At 42.7% G+C, this 26,512-nt stretch overlaps 1 protein-coding gene across 19 annotated transcripts in view; it reads right to left on the bottom strand.

Moving 5' to 3' along the window:
- Positions 1 to 1,351: 1,351 nt before the first annotated feature.
- SLC25A30 (solute carrier family 25 member 30) overlaps positions 1,352 to 26,512 on the bottom strand; it is a 60,535-nt gene continuing 35,374 nt past the window's right edge. For 5 of the 19 annotated variants that reach the window (XM_044381813.3, XM_044381814.3, XM_044381819.3 and 2 more), the window contains 6 exons: positions 24,729 to 24,823; positions 23,189 to 23,274; positions 21,005 to 21,100; positions 20,214 to 20,338; positions 18,562 to 18,700; positions 1,352 to 3,433 (listed from right to left, as the gene is read on the bottom strand). In XM_044381813.3, coding sequence (XP_044237748.1) covers positions 3,191 to 3,433; positions 18,562 to 18,700; positions 20,214 to 20,338; positions 21,005 to 21,100; positions 23,189 to 23,274; positions 24,729 to 24,823 — 784 coding nt within the window. In that variant the 3' untranslated portion in view covers positions 1,352 to 3,190. Of the gene's footprint in view, positions 3,434 to 7,287; positions 8,639 to 13,516; positions 17,440 to 18,561; positions 18,701 to 20,213; positions 20,339 to 21,004; positions 21,101 to 23,188; positions 23,275 to 24,728; positions 24,824 to 26,512 lie in introns of those variants that run through there. The other 14 variants (XM_044381816.3, XM_048215695.2, XM_048215696.2 and 11 more) reach the window with 10 other exon arrangements.

The raw sequence follows: 26,512 nt of genomic DNA, 5'->3' as shown, positions 1-26,512 counted from the left end.
AGGACCCCGAGATCATGACCTGAGCTGAAGGCAGCCGCTTAACCCACTGAGCCACCCGAGTCCCCCCTTTCTTAGTAGCTCAAATGTAATAGTCTATATATACACAAACAAGGAGGGTGCAAGCTGAAATCATGTGGCAACACTAAGCTATACAATAGTCACGATGATGACCCAGAATATGTACATATTTGTTTAAATATATGAAACAAAAACATGCATTTTAAACCTTTGTTCACAGGCTCTAGTTTGAGAAACGCTGCACCATGTCCTGCTGCCCTAAAGGCATAGACAGTGATGAAACTTCCCTGCCACCTGCTCCAAGAATCTGAAACTCCAGACTCCAGAGCCATGCCTTTGCTTCTTAAGGCTTTTCATCAATTAGTGTTTTAGAATGGGCCAATGGTAATGGAAAAACGTCTAAGGGACAAGCGGCAGGGTTGTTCCAAGTCAGGGAAGGGGTGAGAAAGCAGAAGAGGTGGACATAGGGATTCAAAAACCTCCTTAAAGCGGGTACTGTGAAGATTCACCTTGGTCAACTCCACTCAATTACTGAAATCTGAACACTGAAAAGGACCCCTGCTCATAATGCAACATTGCAAAATCAGCCCATGTTCTAGTTACAAAGTACCTCTCATCTGCTCTCACTTCAACTCCAGGAGAAAGTTGGTGGATGTCATCTCCAATGAATGAATGGAGAACGGAACCCCAGGGAGGTTTGTGACCTACTAAGCTAATGACTGGTAGAGGGCGGACCTATCACTGCAGCCAGGACACCCGACAAGACCTTCTCTCTCCCCTCTACACGAACAGTATGAAAGTGAGTGACACGCGGACATGCATTTGAACTAGTTAGCCCTTTCCTGTAATGGGACATTTTAGCAAGGATGAGTCTTAAGCGTGAGCATTACAAGTTCGAAGAAACGCCTGCAAGAGGAAGAGGCTTGAAGCCCTGGTATGTTCTGTTCTATCTACTACGAGGCAGGACTAGTTCAAGTGCCCAAACACGAGATCATGGCATTGAGGAGGAGGAAGGATAAAACACCAGGCTTCTCAGATCACGCTCCAGTTGACTTCTTCACTTACAATAAAGTTGCAAAGTGGAATCATTTAAAATAAAATAGTCTTATCACACCGGCAACTCCTTCCTGAATTTTCAGAGCACGTTAATTTGGAATTTCTCCATGTGTAATCCTCCAGCCTATTAGAACCACTTCTCTTGGGATGGTATTTATAGCCTTATCAAGTGTTTGAAGATCTGTTTGCTTTTGCAAGTTATTTCCTTGCTTACTTACCTAATCAATTTCTCATTCACACATCAGTGAACTGTAGAAATCACCTCAAACTCTGACAATTTATTTAAACAGTAGCTAAGGCTTTATTTCATGTTAAAAGAAGAATTGCTGTCCTAGACCAGACGAACAATCCCCCAGCTTAGAATTTAGAATCAATATTTAGAGTCAAGTCATATTTGAAGACAGACATAATTGCCTTCCAATATTTCAACCATGAAAACCTATGAGCTGCAACTTTGCTAGTCATAAAATTAAAACAAGTGCAATAAAATCATTATCACATGCTGGTGAGGAGAATAAACATTGGTAAAACATCTTTGAAAATATCTATCAGTGGTCTTTAAATTTTTTTAAACTACTTCTTCTGGGCTTTTTTTTTTTTTTTTAAGATTTTATGTATTTATTTGCCAGAGAGAGGGACTGCACGAGCAGGGGGAGTGGCACGCAGAGGGAGAAGCAGGCTCCCCACCAAGCAGGGAGCCCGATGTGGGACTCGATCCCAGGACCCCAGGATCACAGCCCCAGACGAAGGCAGACACCCAGCCAACTAGCCACCCAGGTGTCCCTCTTCTGGGCTTTTTAAAAAATTGGTAGTCTTAAATACTAAAAAAAAAAAAAAATCTTTATGTACAAAGATGTTCATCATAGATACCAACAAACATTTGGAAGTAATTTAAGTCTAGAACCATGGTAAACTTGTTTGATGGCCTATTAGATAGTCATTTTAAATTGTTTCCATTTTACTTGTATTTTCTGTTTTTTAATATTTTTAAATGAGCGTATATTATTTGTCACAGTGTGCATATATTAATTACTCCTATGTACTTTTGTTATATATGTGTGTTGTGTGTGTGAGTGTGTGTGTGTGTGTGTTATAGTATTAGGGATCTCAAAACATAGCCAATTCATTCATGAACTCATCCACTCATTAAACATTCAGTGTGCACCTACTGTGTGTCAGGTGTTGTGCTAGCGAGTCTGAGTAGTCAATACTAAGTAAGAACATTCCTGCCTTCAAGGACCCTACAATCTAGTGAGAGAGACAGAGAAGGACTGGAAAGTACAATACAATACATGACTGTATAGACCATACATTATTCCAATATATCACTGAAGCAAGATTGAGATGATATTACATAAAGCACAGAAGAAAAGCATCTAATCCATTCTTGGAAGATAAGGTTTATTTCCTGGAAGAAAGAACATCTAAGCACTGTTCTTGGCATACAGTAGATGCTCAATACATGTGTTTTGAATGAACTGGTATCAGAAGGGCAATGGGGCAAATAGAGAAGGAGAAACCCTTTCAAGACAAAGGAAACATCATGTGCTCATGCCTAGAAGCCAGAATATAGAACACTTTCAGAAGTCAAAAATTGTCCAATATGGCTGGAATTTAGAGGTGAGTTTAGAAAAGTGACAAGAGATGAAGCCCAAGAAGGGTGTAGAGACAAATCTATGAAACCCTGGGTGCCACACTAAGGAGTTTGGCCTGTACGCTGAAGAGAATGAGCAGGGAGGACATCGCCAGATGGGCCATGTAGAAAGGCCCTGGACAGAAGGACACATGCAATGACAGGAGGCCAGTCGGGAGGTGGGGACGCAGCAGAGAGAAGAGAATGCCTGGAGGAGACAATAGGATAAAATCCACAGGGCTTGAGGTTTAACCGTGAGACGTAAAATGGACAGGAGGAGGCGGGCGCCTGGCAGTGGAACGGGGTACATGGGAGTGCTGTGGTTTACACAGGATCAAGCGCAGGCCCTTGCTGGAGGCATGAGGGGGTGGCTCAGACGCCCATGCCATGGAGCTCTGCTGCACGGCTGCCTTGCCCTCAAGCCACACCTGCGGCATCGCTGGGATTTCCCTGTGGCCAGAGGACGAAAAGCCCTGGGCCTGTTTATAGATGGTTTTGGGCAATACGTAGGCACCGGCTAGAAGTGAACAGCTGCAGTGTGACGGTCCCAGTCAGGAGTGGCCCTGGAAAAGAACTGGGCAAGAAACTCTTCTGAGCGCTCAGACTTCCAACAGCACCCTCGTACTGCCGGGGCGGCAGGACTTGAATCCACGAGCGCAGCCAAGGTGGTTCGTCTTCACTTGTGCTTCGTTTGTCCCCCGGATGTTCTCCATTCCTTGTCTCATGCTGTATTTGAAGAAATGTCTTTAAATCTGGTTTCCAGTAGACTAGTTCTCTCTTCAACTGTTTGCCTTCTATTTTAATTCCAATAACATTTTTTTCCATTTTAAGGATTCTATTTTTAAAGATTTATTTTTATTCATTTATTTGAGAGAGAGCATGCACACATGAGCGGGGGTGGGGCACAGGGAGAGGGAGAGAGGATTCTCAAGCAGACTCCGCACTGAGCTCAGAGCCCAATGTAGGGCTTGATCCCCTGACCCCAAGATCATGACCTGAGCCAGCTGGACTTCACCCAGGGCGCGGAGAAGCCCTCCCGGGGAAAGACGTCATAGCTGAGCACTGAGGGGCACCCTGTCACTTGGAGCTGTATCCAAACTGCCAGACCCTCTCCAGGCCCAACTGTAGCTCCACGGCATCTTCCACCACCGTCGGATACAGAACATCTAATTGCCCCCCGCCCCCGCCCCCGGAGTCGCTGTGAGGAGTAGAAGCTGCCTCCAGGACTTCACAGCTCTTTCTACCCTGCTGTCTAACATTAATAGGGCTTGGGGGTACTCTACAATTGTTCCATTTTCTCCCACCATACTCAAAAAATGAGAGATTGCTTTCCTCTGTTCTCAGAACTTTCAGGAGCCATCCTCAGCCCTGCCGCTTCCTGATGGGCAGCGCAAGCAACATGACCAAACGTTCAGTTTCTGGGGCGCCTGGCTGGCTAGTCGGTGAAGCGCCTGCCTTCGGCTCAGATCACAATCCCAGGGTCCTGGGGTCGAGCTCCGCATCGGGCTCCCTGCTCAGTGGGAAGCCCGCTTCTCCCTCTACTGCTCTCCCTGCTCATGCTCTGTCAAATAAATAAATAAAATCTTTAAAGAAAAAAAACCAAAACTTGCAGTTTCTGTCAGAGACCAGTAAAACTCAAGAGCTGTTTCACAAAGAAAAAAATAGTTATTTGCAAGAAAGGGTATGGCTTTGCCCCCAAACTCCAGGGGTGTGCACTGCAGTTCTCCTACTGGGGTTTCCTGAAGTCTCCACACAGCACCCCGTCTGCGCCAGACAATCAGGTGTGTCCATGTGACACAGGAGCACGTACTCAAGCCCGGACTTGCCGCAGACCTTCTCCTGCTCCGGGCCTCGCTCCAGACTGGCAGCCTTACAAGTTCTTTCCTAAATAGGTCAGAGCAGTAAACTCAAATATGCTGGATGTTGCCTCCAAAGAAGCCCATGGTAATGGCCATAGGTCTCTCGGGGTTTGAGGAAAGATTTCGAGTATATGCTTGGAGCAGTGTCAAAGGGTTCCAGGGCTGAAAACCAGCTCAGACCTTGGAACTGGGTGAGAGGCCATGACTCTACGACTGTGACCCAAATTAGATCTCTGCTTACCTGGCAAGTTCCAATTATGTAAATCAAATTACGTTTTTAGCAGGCTGACCATCTATTTCATTCCTAGGGACTCCATCCCTAGACGATCCTCACGAGTCAAAGCGTTCTATTTGCCACTGTGGGCCCACCGCCAATTGCAGTGACCATGTCTAGTGTCTCTTGGCCTCTGAGATCAGAAGTTCGCTTCAGTGGCAGCATGGCTCATCGCCATTCTCAGCCTGCAGCGGACACGCACCGCGAAGTTTCTGAAGGAAGCGGCTGCTCCCATCAGCACATTTCAGAATACCGCACTGAAGGGAGTATCTTCTGGGCCCTCCTCGGGGGACACAGTCAGGGGAAGTGTTTTTGACAGTCTTGGTGTGGAGGCCCACATAGGATTCAAGAGAACGAGAAGGGCCGCAGTAGACTGCGTGAGAATCTCTTAAGCATTCCAGTTTCCTTGCCTACACTGGCCTTGTTTGGATGTTCCTGCCCCGGAAGGATAACACATGCTCATCCTGTTGAACTCAAGAGTGGCTGTGTGACTTGCTTTGGCCAATAAAATGTGAGAAACCATGTGTATCACTTCCAGGGAGACACCGTGAGCCAGTATGTGCTTCACTATGACCTCTTTTCTCTGGGCCACAGATCAACCATATACCAAAAATAAGGTCCATCAGCTTGGGTCCAAGGGAAGGCACTACAGAGCAGAGCTGTAGTTGATCTCTGATGTGCATGCGGTGTGTATAAGATCTAAATCTTTGTTACAAGCCACTGAGACGTTGGGGCGACTCCTTACCACAGCATCACCTCGTCTATCCTGACCGATACAACTGCAAACACTTACATGGAGTTTTTCCTATGTGCTCTACCACTTTACATACGTTAACTCTTTTAATTTTCACGAGGACTCTATGAGTTAAGACCTATTACTACCCAGTTTCCCAGATGAGGAGATTGAGCACAGAGAGACTGAACAACTTGCCCAGAAACATGCAGCTAGTAAGTGGCAGCACTAAGATTTCAATCTGAGCAGTTGAGCTCCACAATCCATGTTCTTAATCTACTACATCACAAAAACAGGGGCCCCTGGGGGGCTCAGTTGGTGAAGCGTCTGCCTTTGGCTCAAGTCATGATCTCAGAGTCCTGAGATAGAGCCCCAAGTTGGGCTCCTTGCTTGATGGGGAGTCTGCTTCTCCCTCTGCCCCTCACCCCACTCATGCACTCACTGTCTCTCTCTCTCTCTCTCAAATAAATAAATAAAGCTTTTAAAAAAATTAACTTGTATTTAATCCTTCTTTCTTATTCTCCAGATAAAAATATTGATTTCTAGCTGTGGAGAGTATGGTATATGGCATTCAACTATAACATCACATTAATTGTCCTCCAAGTGAGGAATAATTGAAGATATTCCCAGATAAACAAAAACTGAGGGAGCCATGACCACTAGATCTGCCCTGCAAGAAATGCTCAAGAGAGTCCTACAAGGTGAAATGAAAGGACACTAAACAGTAATTCAAAACCATATGGGAAAATAAAGATCTCAATAAAGCTAAATACAGGAACAATAAAAAGTCAAATGTTATTCCTTAAAGAAAAATTTTAAATTATTAGTGTAAGAGCTAGTATTACTGTAACTTTCGTTTATAACTCCATATCATGTTTTACAAATGATTTAAGAAACTAAGGAATTTTTTAAAAGCTTTAGTTTGGGATGCCTGGGTGGCTCAGTCGGTTAAGCATCTGCTTTTGGCTCAGGTCCTGGGATCAAGTCCTACATCGGGCTCCTTGCTCAGCAGGGAACCTGCTTCTCCCTCTGCTTCTGCTCTTTCTCTCCCTCTCTGACAAATAAATAAAATCTTTTTAAAAAATAGATTTAAAAAAAAGCTTTAGTTTGTTCTGGACACACAATGTATAAAGTAATTTGTAACATTAATGACCAAAAGGCTGGGGACAGAGTTGTAAGGAAGCATATTTTTGTACATTATTGAAGTTAAGCTGGTACAAATTCAAATTAAAGTGTTTTAATTTTAGAATGTTAAATGTAATCCCCATGGTAACCACAAAGAAAATTTCTATATACATAAAAGGAAATGAGAAAAGAATTTGAACATACTTCTACAAAAAGTCAAGTAAACACAAACGAAGACAGTAAGGTGAGAAATGAGGGACAGAAAATTATAGGCATAAAGAAAACAAGTAACATAATGACAGAAGTCCTTCCTTATTAATAATTGCTTTAAATGTAAATGGATCAAACTCTCTACTCAAAAGACAAAGATTGGAGAATGGATTAAAAACAAAAGATCTGGGATGCCTGTGTGGTTAAGCATCTGCTTTTGGCTGAGGTCATGATCCCAGGGTCCTGGGATCCAGCCCTGAATCAGGCTCCCAAGAAGCCTACTTCTCCCTCTGCCGCTCCCCCTGCTTGTACTCTTTCTCTGTCAAATAAATAAATAAAATCTTAAAAAATAAAAATAAAAACACAAGATCCAAATATATGATGTATATAAGGGATTCATTCGATATCCAAAGACCAAACAAGCTGAAAATAAAAGGAAGAAGATATTCCATAGGAATAGTAACCAAAAGAGAGCAAGAATGGCTATATTAACATCAGACAAAATAGACTTAAGTCAAAAGAGCTTACAAAAGAGAAAGAACATTAAATATTAATAAAAGGTTCAATACAGCAAGATGATATATAACAATTACAAACATTTACACACCTAATGACAAACCATCAAAATTTTTGAAGCAAAAACTGACAGAACTAAAGGGAGAGAGAAACAGTTCTACCCCACTCACAATAATGGATAAAACAACTAAACAGAAGATAAATAAGGAAATAAAGGACTTAACACAAAAAAGCAACTAGATCTAACAGGCATATACAGAACATTCTACCCAACAATAACAGAATACACATTCTATTTAAGTGCACATGAAACATTTTCCAAGAAAACCATGTGTTAGTTCACAAATTAAGTCTCAATAGATTAAAAAAAATAAATGTCACACAAAGTATCTTCTCTAGCCACACTGGGTTGAAACTAGAAACCAATCACAAGGGGTGCCTGGTTGGCTCAGTCAGTAGAGTGTGTGACGCTTGATGTCATGGTTGTGAGTTCAAGCCCCAGGTTGGGTGTAGAGATTACTTAAAAATAAAATCTTAAAAAAAAAAAGAAAGGAAAACAGAAAAATCCACAAAATTATAGAAATTAAGCAACATATTTTTAAGCAACCAATGGATCAAAGAAATCAGAAGGGAAATTAGAAATACTTAGAGACAAATGAGGGGCTCAGTCGGTTAAGCAACTGACTCTTGACTTCCGCTCAGGTCATAATCTCAAGGTTGGGATCTAGCCCCGTGTAGGGCTCCATGCTGAGGGGGAAGCCTGCTTGGGATTCTCTCTCCCCCTCTCCCACTCCCTCTGCTCCTCTCCCCCTGCTTGTGCACACATTTACTCTCTTTCTCTCAAAAGGAAGGGAGGGACGGAAGGAGGGAGGGAAGGAGGGAGGGAAGGACTTAGAGATAAATGAAAGTGAAAACACAACTTGCCAAAACATATGGGATGCAGTGAAAGCAGTACAAAGGGAGAAATTTATAGCTATAAACACATTCAAAAGCAAGAAAAGTCTCAATCAACAACCTAACTTTATAACTTAGAGAACTAGAAAAAGAAAGAACTAAACTCAAAGCTAGCAGAATGAAGGAAATAATGAAGACTACAACAGAGATAAATGAAATTGAAACTAGGAAATGGGGCACCTGCCTGGCTCAGTTGTTGGAGCGTGCGACTCTTGATCTCAAGGTTGTGAGTTTGAGCTCCACAGTGGGTGTAGAGATCGCTTAAAAATAAAATTAAAAAAAATTAATTCAAAATGGACCAAGGGCCTAAATCTAACACAATAAAGACTAAAACAATAAGACTCTTTTTTTAAAAATAGTACAAAATCTTAACCACACTGGATTCAGAAACGATTTCTTAGATGGGAGAGAAAAGGCACAGGTAACAACAATAAAAATAGCCAAATTGGATTTCATGAAAATAGAAAAATTTTGTGTATCAGAAGACACTAGCAACAGAGCAAAAAGGCAACTCACAGAATGGGAGAAAATATTTGCAAATCATATATCTGATAAGAGATTAATATCCAGAGTATATAAAGAACTCCTAAAACTCAACAACAAAAAACAAACAACCTAATTCATAAATGGGTAAAGGACTTGAATAAACATTTCTCCAAAGAGGATATACAAATAGCCAGGAGGCCATGAAAAGAAATTCAATGTCACTAATCAGCAGGGAAATGCACATCACAACCACAATGAGATATCTCCTCATACCCAGTAGGATGGCTTCTCTCAAAAAACACAAAAAATAACAAGTGTTAGCCAGGATGTGGAGAAATTAGGACCCTGGTGCACTACTGGTGGGAATGTAAAATGGTACAGTCACCACAGAAAACAATACGCAGTTCCTCCAAAAAAACCCAAAATAGAATTACTATATGATCCAGCAATGACTGTTTTTAAAAATTTTATTAATTTATTTGAGAGAAAGTGAGAGAAAGAGAGAGCGCACGAGAGGGGGGAGGGTCAGAGGGAGAAGCAGACTCCCCGCTGAGCCCTGATGTGGGACTCTATCCTGGGACTCCTGGATCATGACCCAAGCCAAAGGCAGACACTTAACGGACTGAGCCACCCAGGCGCCCTACTACAGCAATTCCACATCTGGGTGTATACCCAAAAGAATTGAAAGCAGGGCCTCAAAGGGATATTTGTACACTCACGTTCATAGCCTTATCCACAACAGCTAAAACATGGAAGTAACCCATGTGTTCACTGACAGATGAAAAGATAAACCAAACTGTGGTCTACACACACAATGGAATATTATTCAGCCATTAAAAGGAAGGAAATTCTGCAATATGCTACGATGTCGATGAAACGTGAAGACATTATGCTAATAAGTCGGTCATAGAAAAACAAATACTGGGGCGCAGGCGTGGGGCAGTTGGTTAAGCAACTGACTCTTGGTTTCGGCTCAGGTCTCGATCTCAGGGCCATGAGATGGAGCCTCGCATCGTCATTGGGCTCTGAGCACGGAGTCTGCTTAAGACTCTCTTTCCCTCTCCCTTTTCCCTCCATGCACAGTCTCTCTCTCAAATAAATAAATTAATCTTCAAAAAAAAGTTGTATAATTTCACTTATATCAGGTGCTTAGAGTAGTCAAAATCACAAAAACAAAAGATAACGGTGTTTGCTGGGGGCATGGGAGGAGAGGAGAATGAGGAGTTTTATTTAATGGGTATAGAGTGTCAGTTCTTCGAGATGAAAAGAGTTCTGGAGACGGAAGGTGGTGATGGTTGCATGGCAGTGCAAACGTACTTCATGACACACAGTATACACTTCTATGAGAAATTCACTTTATGTGTATTTTACTATAATTTTTAAATATTAATCTCAGTCACCACATAAGAATCCCAGAAGTAATAAGCAAATTTTAGAAGGTTGCTTCCGTGTAACACAACAAGTTTTATCACATTATCTACCATATGCAAATTATCAGGTTAAAAAGGCACAAAGTGGTACAGCAAATGAAAGCAGGGATATAATCAAGGATGCAGTCTGCCAGTGGCCTTAGCAGTCCTTGGATGTTTGTAACTCTGGCTCTAACTGTAAGATGTGGATTCCTTTTAAGTCTAGAGTAACTCACACACACACGGCAGTAACATATTCATTCGGCTTCCCTTTCCATTAAGAACAGTGGAATGTTGGGGCGCCCTGGTGGCTTAGTCAGCTGAGCGACTGACTTCTGGCTTGAGCTCAGGTCATCATCTCAGGGTCCAGGGATGAAGGCCCCAGTGGGGCTCAGCGGGGAGTCTCCTTGAGATTTTCTCTCTCCCTCTGCCCCTCCCCCAACTCACACTCACACACACTCTCTCCCCCAAATAAAATAAATAGGGGAGCCTGGGTGATGCACGCAGTTAAGCGGCCAACCCTTGGTTTCCACTCAGGTCATGATCTTGGGGTCATGGGATCCAGCCCTGTGTTGGGCTCTGCACCCAGCATACGGTCTATTCAAGTTTCTCCCTATTCCTCTGCCCCTTCCCACCTCTAAAATGAATAGATATTTTTAAAAACAAAATAAATAAATAAAATCTTTTTTAAAAAAAGAATTGTAGAAATATATTTGCAAGGTTTCAATTAATGAAGCAAAACCTCTTAATGTAGCTGTCTCTACCATATAATGCAATGAAACAGTGTAACTTGAAATTTAGTATGGTCAGAGAAAGACTAAGAATTATGTAAAATAACCCAGGAGTTTAGAGGTTAAGCTCACAGCCCACATGATACACACTTTATACAGGTGTTTCCCCACTGTAAAAAAAAAAGGCTAAATTATTTTTTAATCATACAGGTATTAAGTATGTTGAATAAAAAGCAAGTAGTTAAAAACTGAAATAAATAGCAAAGTTTCCCATTGTCCTTGTTAGTTCAATTTTAAGTTTTACAGACTTAATATACTTCTAGAAACATTCTATACTTAAAATATATATCAAATATTACATACACTGCAACTCCCACTTCGCCCCACTTACCATAAATAGAACATCTGTATCCCAAGCTAGTCCTTTTTGCATTTTGGGTTAAGATCTTGTTTTAAATTACAAAATACAGACTTTTGAGAAACCAAAAATTATAACTATGTATAAGGAAAATATTTCTAATTCTTTCTACCCTATGACGGTCAAATTTTGTGTCAACTTGGCTAGGCTATGTTGTCATTGTATGGCAAACACTAGATGTCGCTGTGAAGGTATTTTGTAGGTGTGAGTACCATCCATAATCAGTTAACTTTAAGATAACACCTGATGATATGGTGGGCCCCATCTAATCAGTTGAAGGCTTCAAGAGGTAACAATTGAGGTTTCCTGAAGGAATTCTACTTCAATACTGTAACAGAAATCCTGCCTGAGTTTTCAGTCTGCTGGCCTGCCCTCCTGATTTCAGACTTGCCAACCCCCCAAAGTCATACGAGACTATCTCTTAAAATAAATCATGCATGTATACACACAGACACACACACACACACACACACCCTGCCAGTTCTGTTTCTCTGGAGAACTCTAGTACATACCCCTAAAATCCATTCCATCCATACGTAAGTTTGCTTTCTCCCTAAGAAATGAGTTCATGGCCTATACAGGAGCCTACATCTTAAATTTCCTACTTAATAACGTATCATGGACATCTTTCCAAGTCAGCAGGCTGAGATCTAACTCATTCTTCTCAAGAGCAACATAGTAAACCATTGTATGGATCATTAAAGCAGGGGACATACAGACATATAGGTAGTTTCTAGGGTTTTTTTTTTTTTCTCTTCATTCCATTATTTGCATCAAGCTTTCAAGAAACCTCCTTATACACACTGTCCTTGTCTTGTTTTTTTTTTTTTTTAAGATTTTATTGATTTATTCATTCGACAGAGACAGAGACAGCCAGCAAGAGAGGGAACACAAGCAGGGGGAGTGAGAGAGGAAGAAGCAGGCTCATAGTGGAAGAGCCTGATGTGGGGCTCGATCCCATAACGCCGGGATCACGCCCTGAGCCGAAGGCAGACGCTTAACCGCTGTGCCACCCAGGCGCCCCCTTGTCTTGTATTCCTATGTTTCGCTTCAGAATGGATCTGGTTATAATCTACCAAGAAATTTAGGGTCTTATTTTCCCAACTGCCAGTTTAGAAATAAATAGCCTGGATTAAAAGCCAAATGTGTCTTAACAAGTACCATAATGCACATGAGGGTTGTACTGTCCACAGGCCTTTGAGAAACACCAGCAGCCAGTGGTTCTCACTAACCTTCATATGAAGTCAATCATGTACGTCATTTAATCTCTCAGGTGAGAGAACTGAGAAAGCGCCCCTTTTCCCCTGACTCTATTTTTTTCAATAAACTATCATGTTTAATTCAAATGTTAATAAGACGGGCACCTAGAAAAAAAATACACATATGTTTTTTATAATCTTATGGATGAGGTTTTTTTAAATTTATTTTTTAATTTTTGTTTTTGAGTGAGCTTTATGCCCAACATGGGGCCTGAACTCACAACCCCGAGATCAAGTCGCATACTCCGACTGAACCAGCCAGGCACCCCCAAAATATTTTTAAGTGAAAAAAATTAATGACCTAAATTTGCATTTCATGCCAACCAGGGGTGCCTGTCCCTGATTCACAATTAACCAAATATCCCAGCCCCTGTCTCCAGCCAACACCACACTGGAATGACTGAAGGAACCTGAAGGTGCAAGGCACCGAAGTCATCACGCTGGTGTCCTGCAACTCCAAGGGACCTTGCCAAGCCAGTCCATGAATCAAAGTCACTGGCCTCTACCGGGCTGCAGAGGATTTCGTATGGTGGGAGGTCACACAAGTGTCCAGGCAATTAAGAAGATGATCCTGGGGTGCCTGCCTGGCCCGGGTGGTAGAGCATGTAACTCTTGATCTCAGGTTGTAAGTTCGAGCCCCAAGTTGGGTGTAGAGATTAATTAAAAATAAAAAATAAATAAAAAGATGACCCCAACAACTTCTCCATGAGGAGAAATGACTGTAGCCACTTTCACAAGTGCCATTTATTTCTACTCCAACCTTCTGGACTCTTTGGAGCTTGTCTTTGTGTAAAGGTTTCTATTTCTTGAAAATAACCACAAATCATTTGGATTATTATGTATTATTCCAGTTTATTAAACAATGAAACAAGGTTTATGCCACATATTCCAACAATGCTTAAATAAAGAGCTTGAAATATAAAGGTTTATGAAAAATGTATCGTTTTTATTTAATACGTGCTATTTCTAGCTCATGAATAAATATGGAGAACAGGAGCCATTTTTATATCACAGATCAGCAACATTCAGCATCGATGATTACATAAATCCACAAGCAAACAAAAAAATCCATTATCTTCGTTTTAGTTATAAAAGCTGAAAATCCATTTGCCACATTTAAGCAATATCCAAGGGGGTTGGGGGACTTGTAGTCACACCCCTGAAAATAAGGGGACTGAGTCTCCAAGTCCGTAAGTTCTTTCTTGGTGAGAAGCTTAACGATTGCGTGAACTCCTTCAGGAAGCAGAAAACCCAGAACAGGTTAAGATCCTGTTCTATATAACATGTTGGATAAATCTACACTGGAGAAGTACTCCATTTTTGTCTTAAAAACGTGCTCAAGTTTTATAGTGAGGCTTGAGTTTCTTTTCATCCTGGTATGAACATGTACATAATTTGAATAAATTGACACAATGAACGTTGCAGGACGTTGACTCTTTACATGGTCTTCAAAATGAACTTGCTTCTACTGTTTTAGGAATTATATGTACACTTAAAAAATATAATGTTTTCTTCATTAAAAAAAAAAAAAGTGGTTCTTAAAAAGTAATCCTTTAAACTCAAGGAACTCAAAAGTGAAAGCCTGTCTGGGAAAGCCCTTACCAGGTCAATGGAATGTTTTGGTAAGAAGAAAAAAATCTCTGTCTAAAGATACGGTTCAGTACCAGGAGCGGGCCAAGTGAGCTCAGCTCTGCAGTCACGTCCCGAGTGGGCCGGGGGATCCGGACTTTCCACTAAGGCTTTAACCAATGAGCACCTACACGCCACTCCACCACTTCTTCCTTTCTCTTCTTAATGACTTTGTCTCTCATTGGGAAATAACAATTCTGCCTCACGAAATCTTTTCGAAGTAAACATTAATAAAGAAGGCAACGTGAAAGTGGTTGGCAGGAAAACAGCCCGATCCCCAAGAGAAACCTACATGCCGTCCATTCCGGGATCAAGGGAGGTGGTGACCCAGGGCGGGACAAACTGGGAACCTGCCCGCAAATACTGCAGAAGGGTCCGCCCCAGGGCCCCCGTCAGTGTGTATTCAATGTTCTCGAATGGTAGAACTGAAGGTATCCAAGTAAATATGTCCCCTTCCCTGGGCTGTCTTCTAGAAGTGTCAAGTTCGGGTTCTCAGAGTCACTTTTTATTTTGAAAAGAACAAGATGAAGGCAAGAAAGAAGAGGGAGAAAGATTTTTGTTGTCTTTAGAGAAAGAAAGGAGGATACTATATACCTCTTTCAGAAACTGGAAAACAGGTGCAGCACTAAAGAGAGAGTTTTTAAAATGTCAAGCAAGTGTTTTCCATCCAAACCAAACAGGAAGTCCGAGACAGGACATATCTCAATAAACATAACCTGAACTAAAGTAAAAACAGAAATGTGGAAAAATCAACTCTTCGATTCACTCACCACATCTTGCTAAGGAAACCATAATAAAACTGTAACTTAGACTGTGTTCTCTCTTTTCACAAGGCCTTTGGGGAGGGGCTTTGCTGGGGATTCCAGTGAGAACCCCGTCATGAAACCGCTCTCTTCTTTACACCAGCCTGTGGATGCCGGGGTTCCGGCGGGACGACAGCACGGCTGAGGTACACCGCCTACCCTCCAGGCAGGTACTAGCAGCTACCCTTGTCTTCATCGGACCCCCAACACCAATACAGGTTATCACCCCCATTTTACAGATTGGAAAATAATAAAAATCGGAGCAAACTGCTAACATCACCTAAGACCAAACCCCAGCTGCCTCAAAGATCTTCCATCAACGTGGACCCTGCCATGTTCAAAGCCAACTTCTCACACCATCATGGGTTTAGAGATTAATACTTTGTAACAATTCCTCACAAAGGTCAAGCCTTCAAAGGCTGAAAATCACTTATTGTAAGTGAAGGATCCTGCCGAAATAGGAAATCATAAAGCAGTGCGAAATCCCAGGGATCTGTTTCCTGCCCTGTTTACAGCTGGAGTTGAAAGGGCCAGGTCTCCACGTGTGAAATTTCTTCAGCTGACGAGAAGCGACAGTCCCCACACGCTCAGGAACAATAACTCCCCCTTGGAGGCTCTATTCCATGGTTCCGATGAGCTTCTCTAGAGCAGGCTGGCCTGCTCAGCTGCGAGCGGAGACACAGCAGGTGCTCCTCTGGCCTGAAGAAAACGACGCACGGTTCCTGATCTTCCCGCAAGTTTTCTTTAGCAAGAAACATGCGTTCTACATGCGGTCGTTGATGTCGAAGGGCACTTGCATGGTAAGGCCTCGTGCTTGGAGGTTAGTGTCTAGCAGGAAACACTGGAGCGCGGCGCCCACCGCCAACACACAGCAACCTGAACGAAGCCCGTCTTCACCTGCTGCTCGCGCCTCAGAGTCAGTGATGAACCAAGCAGTGAGAAGCAGCGTGACGCGCGGGAAGCTGTACTGTCTCGGAAGGGAGCGCTTTCAGAGCGCGGGCTCAGGCAGCCTTGACTTGTCACAAATCCAATTTCTTCAACTGCTCATATGTCACGAAGAACTGCGGTTACTGGTTAAGGCTGACGAAGAAGCTGCCCACTTAACAACCCGGACATATTAAACACAGACTCACAGACATCACCTTCAGCAGACACGTCTGGGCAGGCCACATGCCATGGACAGGATTGAACATGAGGGGCTCCATCCTTACCCACCCCAAAAGATCTTCCCGGTAGACTTCCCAGGGTTAGCCTGGGACACAGCCACCTCAGCGGAGATATCTAAATCCCCTAGCACCAGCTCCCAGAGCCTCTTCGAAGATGACATCCACCCTGACTAGCTCTGGTGACCGCTGTGCTGGGCAGACTTTCCAGAACAGTGAATTCCATGGCAGACAGAAAGACAGCAAAGCCCTGGGAAGCGCTCCTCAAGGGTCACGGCAAGGCAGGCTTTCAGCAGGAGGCAGGCGCCAATCAAGAGAAACAGGGGATGGGGAAAACCACCTTCCCTTCTTTATAATACTGCCCTTCCTTGTCTACCGAACCGCCACTTCTTTCCTGCCTCCCACATCGGCATACGGGAAATTGTGCTAATCGGCCAAATAATTCAGGAGCTAATTCCTGTTTATCCGCAGGCACTCTCTAAAATAAGCATTCTAGAACACTGCTGCCAAACCACATCCCTCCCAAGGGTGGCTAGGGATATAAAATCAATCCCTGTCTCTCTCTGTACTCATAAATATTCTCAGCTTCTAAAACAGAGTCTGAATAGAAATTTGTATTGATGTCATTCCCTTTTAACAACACCAGCACTAAACCAAGATTCATATAGCCCAGCCCAGAGATTTTATACCTGCTCAGCTAGAAATTGAATCATTATTTCTTAGAATCAGAGGAACTCAAACGAGTAAGAAGCCACTTCTAAATTATCATTAATAACATGACAGTTTATACAATCTTCTTTTCGCTACATCTTTCTTCAGATGTACTGTGACAGAAAAGGATACAATGATATTCCAAGGACCAAGTCTCAACCAATTTGGCCAAAACCCTTTGTAGAGCGCAAAAAACCCTTCATTCTTCCATGTCTGTTACAAGGGCGGGGGGGAATCAAGTTAACTTCCAACTTTCCAATTATGTCAAATGCGATAATAACTCATTAGTAGCCAGACTGAATGATCCATTTATCTTAAAAATAAAATCATGCTTGAAAAGACTGTCTAAAATCTCAGTGCCCTCGGCCTCTTTTTGTTTTCAAAGGCTTCTGCATCGGAGAAGACGACGGCTCCGTGTTGAACCGGCCCACGCCCAGGCAGGCAATCGGCAGCTGAAGCAGCAAGAAAGGAGACTGAATCCTAACTGGGTCTCTTGCCTCCCAGCCACATGGGCTCGCAAGCAGGTGGGGAATAAAGAAGCGAAACAACGGTGGCAAAGACCTAATTCAGACCACCGCTACCTCACGGCTGGCGTCAGGTGGATGAAAACAAGCATCTCGGCTTCGTTGAGCAGTACTTGGAAATCGAGGGTGTGCCAGCACCACGCCAGAGGGCAGGAACAGCAGCGCGGGCCCTGATCCCCAGCCGCTGGCAAGCTAGTCGGGGAGACAGCTGCGAACTTGCGTCCCCTCGTGAACGGGAGGCCCCACTGTTTAAACTGAAAATTACAGTGAGAGCGATGTGCTCTTTTGAGAGATGTCTGAATGAAGGATATTCATTCCAGTAGGACTCGAGAGGAGGGCGATACACTTTGGAAGGAGATACAGTTCTCCTGTGATGGCAGAAAATCTGATGATTTTCTCTCCCTTTACAATAGCGCAGCGGTATAAAGGAAATGAACTTCCATTTCTAAATATTCATCTAGATTTTGTATTTATAAAAGTTTGCCGCACTGTGGCCCAAACTGGGTACCATCTCAGGGCTTTAGAGCATCATTCGTGTTAGTTATAATAGCCCTCAAAATTCAGTTACTTCTTCAGTTAAATATATGTATACAAATAAGTGGGTGTGTGAATATGTATGTCTACATTCACACACACGCATATTTTGGGGGCAGTTTCAATGATTGAAACAAACCACTAGAATATTGAAGATTAAGTAAAATAAACTTGCTTATTTCCTAAGTGTCCCTTATTATTATTAATTATACTAACAAGGCTTATCACACATGAATCCAGGCACTATGCTGTTTTGTAGGCATCATCTCGATGATTTTTACAGTAACTCTATGACATACGTGCTATTATTCTCCCATTTCACTTACGAGGAAACTGAGGTATAGAGTCTGTACCTTGACCAAAGTCACACAATCACAAGTGACAAATCCACGGGTTTGTCTTGCTCTAACCCTTGTGTTTTTCATTGTGATAAGAAAACTCTTCAGAGGGGAACAAGGAAGCTAATGAGCTGTGAAAGGACTTCACCACCCTGCCCAAGAGCACATCCACTCTCACCTGTAACAAGCAGTCCAGGGTTCCTGTGTAGCCAGAGCACCTGCCATCCCGAAGGACTCTCTGATTCATCATACGTGTTCTCACAACATCGACAGGGTTGGAGGCCAGGGCCCCAGCCAGACCACAGGTGAAGCTTGAGCTATGAAAAAAGATACCAATGGAAAAACAAAAAGTTTACCACCACTGAGCTGCAACCACTATCAGAGGAAGGAAACAGTTTCCTCCCAAACGACACCAAAGTGACACGTAAGAAGAGAAAAGGTTTCCAGGAGGAGGTCCGTCACTAGAGCGCTGCACGAACTTCTTAAATACAGCACTGATTATAGTGGCTTATAAATTCCGTCCCTGACTAAGAATACCTTTGAGGTTCTGAAATGTCAAAGAATCACAGAAACATGAAGGAATGTCCTCCAACGATTATCTGTCGCATCTATTTGATAATAAGCAGGCATCAGAGTAATCTTAGCCCTATCATAACTACACCGTTCTGGGAGAACAGAGAAAACGATGTCCTCACTGTAATGCCCCCCAGAGGTCTCCGGGTCTACGAAACTTTCGGTCTCACAAGACTAAGACCATACTTGGTATCGACTAACTCAGGACAGGGTTTCTCAACCTCCACACTGCTAACATTTTGGGACCAGGCAAGTCTCTGTTGTAGGGGGCTGTCCTGTGCACTGTAAGCCGGTGAGCAGCTCCCTGGCCTCTACCCAGCAGGTGCCAACAGGACTCCCCAGTCCTAACAATCAGAACCGTCTCCAGAAACTGCCAAAGGTCCCTCGAGAGGCAAAATCAGCCTTCAGTGGCTGAAACCATGATACATCCATCCTAACCTGCAGCTATTAAAAATTCATGAAGTTTGTTTGTACTGACATGGAAAGATATTTGGAGTATATTATTAAATTTAAAAAAGTAAGAACAGCAAATACTGCATGGTACCACTTATATGTGGAATCTATAAACAAAAAACAAAGAACCCATGTTGCAAGGGGCAAAGGATGGGGGAAATAGGGAGAGGTTGGTAAAGGGGCATAAATTTTCGCTATAAAATGAACAAGGTCTGAGGATCTAATACGTAGCTGATATACTATGTAGTTGATATGGTTGATATATTGAAACTATAGTCGATAACACTATCATATAACTGAAATTTGCTAAGAGAGTAAAAGTTAAGTGTCTTCACACACACAAAGCCACAAAGGATAAATATGTGAGGTGATGGATGTGTTAATGAACCCCGGGGGCAGATGCTTTCACATTCTGTACGCGTATCAAATCATGTCATACACTTTAAATAGCTCACAAGTTTGTCAATTACACCTCAATAAAGCTAAACAATTAAAATAATAAAAATAAAAAGCAAGTAAGAGAATGCTAAGTGTGATCCTGCTTATGTAATAAATACACATAATATACTTTTATAGACATATTTGCACGTGCCTAAAAACCAAGCTGTTGACCGTGGTAACCTATGTAAACAGATAAGGACTTTTACTTTTTCTTGATTCTTTCCTGAATTGTAATTTTTCAAATATGAGAATATAATACTTTTATAATAAACCTTCTTTTAAATTTCTATAAATTTATAGCAAATTGCCACCCTGAACTCATGCATCCCTAAAATATCATTTTTTTAAAATCTCTAAACATACAGGAAGTGGGTATACACAGTGTCTCCCATTAGACCCGAGAGAATCAGATGCTTCTTGGTGAGGTCATAGACTGGTAGCTCCACGCCGACCACAATGGCAGCCCTCTGGGCCGTAAGGGACACGCCCTGGGTAAAAATACGAACAACCAAGATTCAGACAGCTCTCCACGGAACAGGCCTTTAAAAATCTATAGAGTGACAGAGTAGAAAAGACCAGAGGGTACAGAAGTCAGCAGCTCCCACGTCCGGGACTGATTCTGGCGCTAACTGTATGACCTTGGCCAGACCCTGGCCAGGCCAAGTCGCCTCACAGAGGCTCCGGTTTCCTAGTACGTACTGAGAGGACTCTACTGGATGACATTTAAGGTCAATTCTGTGAACTGATGGGTCCCTAGAATACCAGGGACCAGCACCCCATAGCAGTGCTTGCCTATTAATGGTCTTCATTTAAGGACCAGGAAACCACACAGATCAAAAAATTCAACGTAACTATAAGCTATAAAACCCTTCTCCATAAGAATTTTTTTAAGTAAACAAACAAAAAAGTGCTCAATTTCTTATACATGAATTATTCAAAAGGTACTTTAAAACTATGACATATTCCTCGTATTCCCATTTTACAGGTAATGAAATTAAGAAAGAAACTAACTTCGAGGGCAGACGTCACTCTTCTTCCCGTATGCCATTTTGCCATTTGGATTAAATAAGAGGATGGAAATAGGAAAAATAAATTCAAAGAAGGGAAACAGGGAAGAACTAAGTAAGGAAGTCGGCTTTGTTTTGCAGACTTACCTTCCACAGTCCTCGTGCTCCCTCCTGCTGGTAAATGTTAATGAAGTTGCCTATCATTCCGCCTTGAATGGTGCTGCTTTGTGCCTGCATCCGTATCTAGAGATTATCGTAAAGACGTACATGAGAAGGAAAGTCTCCCCGAATGCAGACTTCTGAAAATCATTCAATCTGTTGCTTACTAACCATTAAAAGAACTGGGGGATAAATAGGATTATAATACTAGTTTAAAACGCCCTTTGTAGGATTTATAGGGATTTTTAATTATAAGGATTTAACATTCATAAGGATTGGTTCTGAGGCACTTTGGAATCAACAAAATGCATCTAGTAGAGTCCAGAGCTCATTAAGTGTCCAAAAAATGGATTTTTAAAAAGTCTTTTGAAAAGGAAAGAAAATGACATATTTCCTTATAAGTTACTGAACAGAAAGGGAATGTGATGGTATGCGAAGATTTCACATAATTGATAATTGAGTAACCAGCATACTTGGCAGCACTAAGCATGGGCAAGCATATTTCTTAAATTAGTTACTTCAAGCCACTACCATTTCCAACCAGCTGAACCAAAAGGTATGCAGGCCAGCTGAGCACAAGATGACCACATGATGCCCGTCACACTCTGTTACACTTGAACTTACAAATAAACTTGACAACGGCCGTGGGTGGAATTCATATGACCAAGATTCCAACATAAAAATAAGGTTTGATGTAGCTCTCTACATTTTTTAAAATTAAAAGGGATTTCTCACTAAAAATTTGTACTTTACTTTTGTTTACGAAGCAATTATCTCTAACTTCTAAAGGAAAGTGTTACTGCCATGCTAACATGGGAAAATACAGCAAAATACAGGAACTGCCTTTCTATAAGCCCCGACATATGTTTAAGAGATTAAGAGGAATATGGTTATTTCTCTTCACTTTTCCCCAACAAAATCCTGGCAAAAGCACCCTCCCACGTGCTGCACCTTCACCTGCTGCATAAAACGCTGATGTGTGCCAGAATCTCCTATTAGAGTGAAGGATCTGAGGGCAGGGTCCTTCTCTTACTCAGTTTCGGATTCTAAGCACACAGTACATCAGCTGGTAGAGGGGAGAAGCACAGTGAACACTGGTTAACTAATAGGAACAAAAAAGAAGACAGAGAGACAGAGACGCCTGGGTGGCACAGCGGTTAAGCGTCTGCCTTCAGCTCAGGGCGTGATCCTGGCGTTATGGGATCGAGCCCCACATCAGGCTCCTCCGCTATGAGCCTGCTTCTTCCTTTCCCACTCTCCCTGCTTATGTTCCCTCTCTCGCTGGCTATCTCTATCTCTGTCGAATAAATAAATAAAATTAAAAAAAAAACAAAACCTAAACTTTAAAAAAAAAAAAAAAAAGAAGAAGACTGAGAGACAGAGCCAAACATCCTGAGAGCATTAAAAAAGTAAGTCCTGGGCGCTTGGGTGGCTCAAGTCAATCAAACATCTGCCTTCGGCTCAGGTCATGATCCCAGGGTCCAGCGATTGAGTCCCGCATCAGGCTCCCTGCTCAGCGGGGAGTCTGCTTCTCCCTCTCCCCACTGCTCATGTTATCGCTCGCTCTCTCTCTCTCTCTCTTTCTCTCAAACAAAAATCTCAGAAAAAAAACAAGAAAGAAAAAGTAAGTCCTGCCTAATTTTTATTTTGTTTAATTAATTTATTTCCTTGTCTTATTCCAGGAAGGATCTAGGGGCTGTATCCCTGGTATTGTCAACAAGGTCATCCAATGCATGAGGTCTAACTGTGGTAAGGATGTTTTTCCATTCGTATTTCCTGAAATCAAGTTAACGCATAACATCACATGTCAGAAATGGTCATTAGTGAGCACACTTGTGTAGAACTTGCAGTTCATCCATTTTTAATGAACCAATAAAACCTGGAAGATTTTCAATGAAAAATGAAATTCAAACATATCCAAGCTCAAATTTTTTTTCTGCTTAATCACAAAAAACCTTGTCTCTACAATGAGCTCTACTTTGGAGTTCCTCCATATCAGTGAGAAATCCACCCAGTGGATGTGATGTTTCCAAGTTCGAGTCTTCATGGCGCTCAAATTATAAACAAGTTCATACATACAGTATATGTTATAGTCACAGCTTTTCATTATCTGAATGTTGTTCTCAGTAAAACGTGGGGTGTGCCTTGTAAGACACGGATCGCACTGCTTACTTTCAAAACATCAGTTGGGTTAGCGATGGTTGAGGATACGACTCCAGAGAGAATGCCACACACCACATTTACCAGTAGAGTTTCATCTATAAACGAACACAAATTATTCAACTTTTCGTATGCACAAAGCTCTTCGTATCACTCACCCAAGTATAGGTGTAACTCACTTACACACCACTTATACCTCTCCAGAGAAGAGTGAACTTTCTGCTTTAGGAATAAAACAATTTTTTTAAGTCGTTTTTTTTTTTTTTTTTAAATAATCTCTATACCCAATGTGGGTCTTGAACTTACAACCCTAAGGTCAAGAGTCCCATGTTCCACTGACTGAGCCCAGCCAGGTGCCCCTGAATCAAGCAATTTTTAAAATAGTAGGAATTTTGCTAGCTTAATGGGATTTTGCCTAGCAAAATGACTTGATATCCAAAAAGGAATGTGAATTATCATGCAAAGTGAACAATCATGTACCAATTCACTCTTGTGTGTAAATGAAGACCACTGTAGTAATTAAGATGATGTATATTTCATAGGAGAATAAAAAAAGATACACTCCTGGGGGCCCTGGGGGCTGGTCGGTTAAGCATCCAACTCTTGATTTCAGCTCAGGTCATGATCTCAGGTTCCTGGGATCAAGCCCCGAGTCAGGCTCCCGCTCACGGGAGAGTCCGCTTGAGATTTTCTCTCCCTCTCCCTCTCCCTCTACCCCCACTTGTGCATGTATGTGCTCTCTCAAATAAATAAATAAATCTTAAAAAAAAAAAAAAAGATACACTCCTAGGAGATCCCAAGAAAATAAAGTTTTAAAGCACACTGTATATATTCAATGTGAAGTACACTGAAGTGCTGAAGCATCTTAGCTCCTGTTGACCACTCTCATGTAACAGCTGACTAGCGCTCGTCCCATTGTAGGAAAAAAAGATAAAGTTATATGGATTAAAGCAAAGTCACAGAGTCAACCCACAATAGAGTATTGGAATTCAGGGTTTTTTTTTTTTAAAGATTTTATTTATTCGACAGAGATAGAGACAGCCAGCAAGAGAGGGAACACAAGCAGGGGGAGTGGGAGAGGAAGAAGCAGGCTCATAGCGGAGGAGCCTGATGTGGGGCTCGATCCCATAACGCCGGGATCACGCCCTGAGCCGAAGGCAGATGCTTAACCGCTGTGCCACCCAGGCGCCCCTGGAATTCAGTTTTTAATACTAAGAAGGGTACTGACCGCTTTCCTGAAAAATAGTAGATAATTCCTGATTTAAAAAATTTTTAAGTTGGCTAAAACTAACACACACCTTCTAGTCTGGGTGTTTTGGAGATAAGGATAAGTAAAAATTTGTTAAGATTGCTCCTCTTAATGGTCACTCCCCTAAGTTCAGCTAGAACGGACTTGCTTTAAGCACTGTTCATTCAGACTTTATATCCAGAGTTCTCCTCAGCAGTAGTAAAGTCACAGTTAGGCTCAAGAAAATCTGATCTCGCCTTGACTGAAAAGACACACAACCCACCCAGCTCCTATGCACAAGTGGAAAAAAGATTCCCCACTCACCTTCCGGGTGTTCAACAAACAGTCGCTTCAAGCTCTGGTAAGTGCCTATCTTGATGGTGCCGTAGGAAGCCTGGCGTAACATCGCAGGGGCAATCCTGTCAAACCAACGTACAAAAGGACAAAGAAATCCTAAAAATCACTTTAAATCCTCTAGAAGACACAGACACACACATGCAACAACGTGTTTGCCTTCCACAAACTACACTAAACCAGATTTCTCACAATTCAAAATCCAATAAAAATATAGTTGGGTTCAGTTAAATTTGTGCAAATACTAGTTCACTAAGTGAAAGCCCCTTGTAGTTATCCTTTATGAAAAGGCAAGTGAACGTGGAGTTCTATTTGCTCACCTTTCTCAGGACAAAGCACCTGGTGAGGTCTGCCCTCTGCAAGCATCTAGCATTCTTCCACTGCTGCTCTGGAGCCCATCTCCCACCTTGTTGGAGGCCCTATTCCAGTTCTTTCCTTTCCCTCTCTTAGCCTTCTGGACCCCAGAACCACCCTGGGGCAGTTATCGGCCCCAGCTGTTCCTGCACTTCCCACCTCCTTCTCGAAATGCAGTCTGCCTTCCCTCTGCCGCTCCATCAAAACTGCCCTCACCGAGGTGACCAGCTGACATCTCTGTCACTAAATTAAATGATGTGTTCCACTTAGTACCTTACATAACCTCTCTGCAGTATTTGCTACTGTCCACCCTGTCCTCCGTGCAGCTCTCTCCTCCCTGCACTCCGTAACATCCCCCTCTCCCATTTATCTCCTTTTCTCAACAGCTTCCTACTTCTGTCCTCTGCAGGATTCCCAGAATTCCGTCCTGTGCTTTCTCCTCTCCCCGCTCTACACACCCCCCCGGGTGAACCCATCTACTCCCATGCTTCTGCCACTGTCAGAGACTCAGGACGCCTAATTCCTGCTTCTAACACTGATCCAATGACGCAATTCCAATGACGCATTTCCAACTGCTTCGTAGATTTCTCAGTGTGCATGTCCTACCCCAAGCCCACCTCTGGGGTCCAGAGTTCCACATGGAACTCATCATCCTCCTGCTCCAACCAATCAGCTCTCCTCTGTTTCCCAGACCAGGGAACAGAAGCTCCATCTACACTTTGGCCCAAAGCAGAAATCAAGACATTAGCCTTGTCCCCTACTTCCTCCACACCTCTTCATATATTAGGTCCCATAATATGTCACCTACACCCTAAACAGCCTATCTTCTTTCTCTCTGCCCCCAGGACAACACCTCTGTTCAGATCCTGCTTCTGGCATGACAGCCTGCTTCCAGTGTGGTCAGTCTCTCGTTCTTTCTCCCCAAGGCAGGCCGGCTTCTTTTCACCATGGCAATCCTGTCCTGTCAGTCCCCTACTTAAGCCCCCCAGCAGCTTCTGTCCACCACGGGTGGGGCAAACTCAAGTGCTTACCGGTGCCAGGCAGATGCCGTAAGTAAATGACGCAGGCTGGGTCTAACTGCACACACATACACTGTGTGAGAGCGGAGGTTTCAGCAAACCAGAGAAGGCATCCTTGACACCTGCTCCTATTATCCCACGTAAATGAGTGTGGGCACAGACGCTGACTTTTTGCAAGAAAATGGAATCCCAGGTTTCTATGTGCAACTTTTTATAGTTGAAATATCGGCTCAAGTGAAAAACAAAAACGTTTGGTGACAGGTGGGTGGGAGGGCTGTGAGGCACTGATTTGGGACCTATGGTGTCCCAGATGAAGTCAGGATGCTTAGCCTGTCCTGAGGCCATCCATGTCCTGACCCCTTATTATGGTTCCAACTCCAG

Source organism: Ursus arctos, unplaced genomic scaffold (assembly GCF_023065955.2).
Source record: "Ursus arctos isolate Adak ecotype North America unplaced genomic scaffold, UrsArc2.0 scaffold_10, whole genome shotgun sequence".
Lineage (NCBI taxonomy): Eukaryota > Metazoa > Chordata > Mammalia > Carnivora > Ursidae > Ursus > Ursus arctos.
This window is presented reverse-complemented; position numbering and strand designations above follow the sequence as displayed.